The 4297-nt window shown below is 31.5% G+C and overlaps 1 protein-coding gene across 1 annotated transcript in view; it reads right to left on the bottom strand.

The window, feature by feature from the left end:
- Positions 1-3735, bottom strand: part of LOTGIDRAFT_187198 (hypothetical protein) — a 21455-nt gene extending 17720 nt beyond the window's left edge. The window contains exons 1-4 of the mRNA XM_009052327.1: positions 3634-3735; positions 3031-3386; positions 2487-2630; positions 2016-2162 (exon numbers count right to left, since the gene is read on the bottom strand). Coding sequence (XP_009050575.1) covers positions 2016-2162; positions 2487-2630; positions 3031-3178 — 439 coding nt within the window. The 5' untranslated portion in view covers positions 3179-3386; positions 3634-3735. The remainder of the gene's footprint in view (positions 1-2015; positions 2163-2486; positions 2631-3030; positions 3387-3633) is intronic.
- Between the last annotated feature and the right edge of the window lie 562 nt (positions 3736-4297).

Below are 4297 nucleotides of genomic sequence, written 5' to 3'. Positions count from 1 at the left end.
GTAATGATCTAATAATAATTTAACGATAGGAGGGACAATAACAGCACCAGCACTTACACCACTGTTAGATATAGCAGTTCCTAAACCTCGTTTCTTTTTAAAATATTGTCCAACTAAAACTAAACCTGGTCCGTGGATCATAGAATTACCAATTCCTAAAATTAAAATTTCATCTATAACAAATATTAAAGGGACAGATTCGCCATTTTTAAGTTGAGTTGGGTCTTGAATATATGTAAAAAGGCTTCGGAAATAATAGAAATATACGTGAATCGCATGATTCATTTAGAAATAAAACATGGAATTTCTCTTTCTTTTTCTATATACGTCTTTTTTTCTTTCTAACGTTGATAATCCTGGACACACATGGATTTCAAGTCTCATTTCAAATTTCAACGGTGAGCTTTGAACATTATTACTGATAAGCTTAGCTAAACAAATCCATTTTTTAGTCAAACTCTGGCGTATCTATCCCTTTAATGTATCACTTAGTAAGTGGAACTGAGTTTTATGAGCAGATTTACTGAAGGTTGCTATCCAAAGGTTACTTCATTCGACATCTTACTTTATTAAACAGGGCGTTTGATCGGTGAAATATTTAATGACATAGTTATTGTGTTTCATTGTGTAAGATCATGGATAACAAGTTGAACAGTAACACGAAACGAAACTCCTATTCTTCAATGTCATCTGATTTTATATTAAAGGGGCTTTTTTAGTAGTTCCAAATTTTTTTTGGACTCAAATTTGTGAATGCTATACACCAAAATCTGGAGAAACATAGCTGAAAATTTTACCTTAAAAAAATCCAGCCGTTAATTGTTAAATTCCAAAAATATTTAAAAACATTATGTAAGGTTTTTAAGTTCGTTATGCTTTTTTGGAAGCTGTTTGAAAACTAGTGTTTGCATTGGGGTAAAATAAAAGCCTAATTGTAGAGAAATATCTCCCACGTCTTCTAAAGGTTTCAACTCATAATATCGAGCCATTATAAAGCCAAACACCAAAACTAGGCCAAACTGCTTAATAAACAATTAGCACTCTCCGTTTTTAATTACCTGAAATATTTTCAGGCATAATTTACCTTTTTTGATAATGAAAACTTTTTGATAATGAATACCCCTTTAAAGCCATATGTTACTTGAATACCATTATGTGAACATAGCAAAAAAATAAAAGATAAGATTTTTAATCATATACTCAAATTAACTAATCATATTGATTCATTAGATAGCCGAATAATGCAAAAAATATATATACCATATAACCTACCTAATTACAAACACATACCGTGTGATAACCTGAACTATACACCATATAAACTATTTAATTACAAGCTTATACCGTATGATAACCTGAACTATATAGCATATAAACTATCTAATTACAAACATATTCCGTATGCTAACTTGAACTATGAACCATATAAAATATTTAATTACAATACTATAGCGTATGATAACTTGAACTATACACCATAAAAACTATTTAATTACAATACTATAGCGTATGATAACTTGAACTATACACCATATAAACTATTTAATTACAATACTATAGCGTATGATAACTTGAACTATACACCATATAAACTATTTAATTACAATACTATAGCGTATGATAACTTGAACTATACACCATATAAACTATTTAATTACAATACTATAGCGTATGATAACTTGAACTATACACCATATAAACTATTTAATTACAATGCTATAGCGTATGATAACTTGAACTGTATACAATATAAACTATTTAATTACAATGCTTAACGTATGATAACTTGAACTATACACCATATAAACTATTTAATTACAAGCTTATACCGTATGATAACTTGAACTGTATACCATATAGACTGCCTAATTATAAACCTAGAGTGTATGCTAACGTCAAGTATATACCATATAAACTACCTAAATACAAACGGATAGCATATGATAACCTCAACTATACTGTATATGATATAATCTTAAGTGTTTTTTACGTGATATAAACTATCTAATACAAACCTATGAAGATTGCTTGGAGAATAACAACTTGCTGTATTTCGGTAGCAAAGGCACAAGACATGATACCAATTGCACTCAGTGTTCCACCAAGAGCGACAATAAATCGTATAGGTAATCTAACAACTAATATCTGCATCGATATAAATACTGTAATATATAACATACTAGAAATATAAAAACAGAACTAGAAAAATGTTGTTACATAGATTTTTAACATGATTAAAGTTTGGTTTTAATATTTCTATATGAGTTTTTTAACAGTCCAAGTATTTTATTATTGTATATAACATACTATTTTAGTCCAAATTCTATCTTTCGCTACAGACAATAAGGGTTTTTTTTATACAAATACTTCCCATGTCATCTTTCCTTTGGTTAGGTCGTAACCAATTCCAATGGTGTTTTATCTGCTTATAATTCTCATTCATACTAAACCAACACAAGCATACGCCTGACACATATTTTGTGTACCTGAAAGTCCAAAAACTCCAGCCTTCACTCCAGAAATTAGAGTTGTTTCTGTAGCCGATGCTTTAAATACTTTAAGAAATTCTATGAATAATAGTCCCATAGCTCTTGCATATCCAACTTTTAACATTTGATTAAATTGTGTGGCTGAAAAATAAGTGATAAGAAAATTGACCCAATATACTCATCCGTGCCGCCTTACAAAGGTAGACCACGAGGGTTAACCCGGGGTAGATGATGCCCGAGTTCTGGCAGCAAATCACCTACGGTGGTACTGTTCATGAGAATCCCTATGCAATCACAAGATCTTAATAACATTTCACCAGACGTAATTGTTATCTATTGTATATATTTGATTCAGAAGAGTAGGACGTAAAACTCATACATTTGCATGTGTTGTGTTATAATGATGTCATTATATACCTTCCAGGGTAGGGAATATGAGCAACTACCCGTGTACAAAGTTTAATGAGAACAATTTTATCAAATCCGATCTTTTTAAAATTTCTATTTGGAATATTTGAAACTCTAACATACACGTACTTACCTATGGCAATGACCCAGGCCCATCCACGGTCTATAGGTAATCCGTCGTCAAAATCATCGTTGGGTGTATTCTCTGCATTGTCATTCGTCTTCTTCATTTCTACTTCATTATTAAATGATGGTTGATTCTCTTCCCTTTTTTTGTCCATTTTTCTAGATCATCAAAAGAATTTTGACAAGTAGCTCATTCATTGTATTCTTATGTACCTTAGCCAGTCTTCAAATATTACTGACACCGTCACAGGTGAGACATGGGACGAATAACAAACTCTTCTTTCTTCTGTAAGACTAATTATAATATTATAATGTCATTGGTATCATCAACAAGTATCATCTATCCAAATATCACGTCTTCGTCTATAAAAAAGCCAGTTAAATGTAAAAATGACAACCGTAATATTGATGATAAGGTCGATGTCGAGCAGGGGGCTACTGATTTGTACCTAGGGTGCAAATTATAATACATATCATTAGAGTACATTTCGATAAATTCCCCGGATACAAATCGTTAGCCCCCCTACACGAGAATCACTCTTTGCCACATTGTACTTGTAAAAGTAATTCACATTTACTCAAAGCTATATTATGCATATATTAAACTTACAGTGTTTCTTGGATTGTCTTGATGAAACTGCCAATACCAGCTACCTTTCAAAATGTTATAGAAAACGCGTAATAGAATTATTCATGCCCAGCTGATGTAAATATGCCCTTCGACGTTATTCATATACAATATAAACACTAACTAATATGCAACAAATATTGACTTATGTCAAAATGATCTCATGGTTTGGTTAATCTTACCTTAAAAATAGAGTAAAATATATAGTATGCCTCAATCTGACATACTGAATGAACCAGGATATAAATTGTTAATAGACCAATCCAGTGAGGCTACTGGTAGGCCTATATAACTTTAGTCTTACTCGGTATTTCAACTGCAGTAATTTACTGGCCTGTATATTTAGAAAATATATACAGTATTGATATGAAGTGCCAATAGGAACGTAAAAATAAATAGTTATTTGTTTTGAATCATTGAACCTCAATATCAAATATATTAGCAAATTATCAAGCCATAGAATGCCCGACTGGTCAAGTCAACCTGTTGTTTCACTTCGAATCAGCTGATTACAGCTGACGCTGAGATATACAGTAAAGCCTCAAATCAGCTGATTACAGTTGAGATATACAGAATAACCCTGTTGTAAGACCGCTATCTTATCACGTAAGAGCGTATTTTAAGTTGTTGGTGAAAAGTGTCTTAT

The sequence above is a fragment of the Lottia gigantea genome (genome assembly GCF_000327385.1).
Source record: "Lottia gigantea unplaced genomic scaffold LOTGIsca_18, whole genome shotgun sequence".
Classification (NCBI taxonomy): Eukaryota; Metazoa; Mollusca; class Gastropoda; family Lottiidae; genus Lottia; species Lottia gigantea.
Note: the sequence above shows the minus strand (reverse complement) of the source record. Positions and strands in the feature narration are given on the sequence as shown.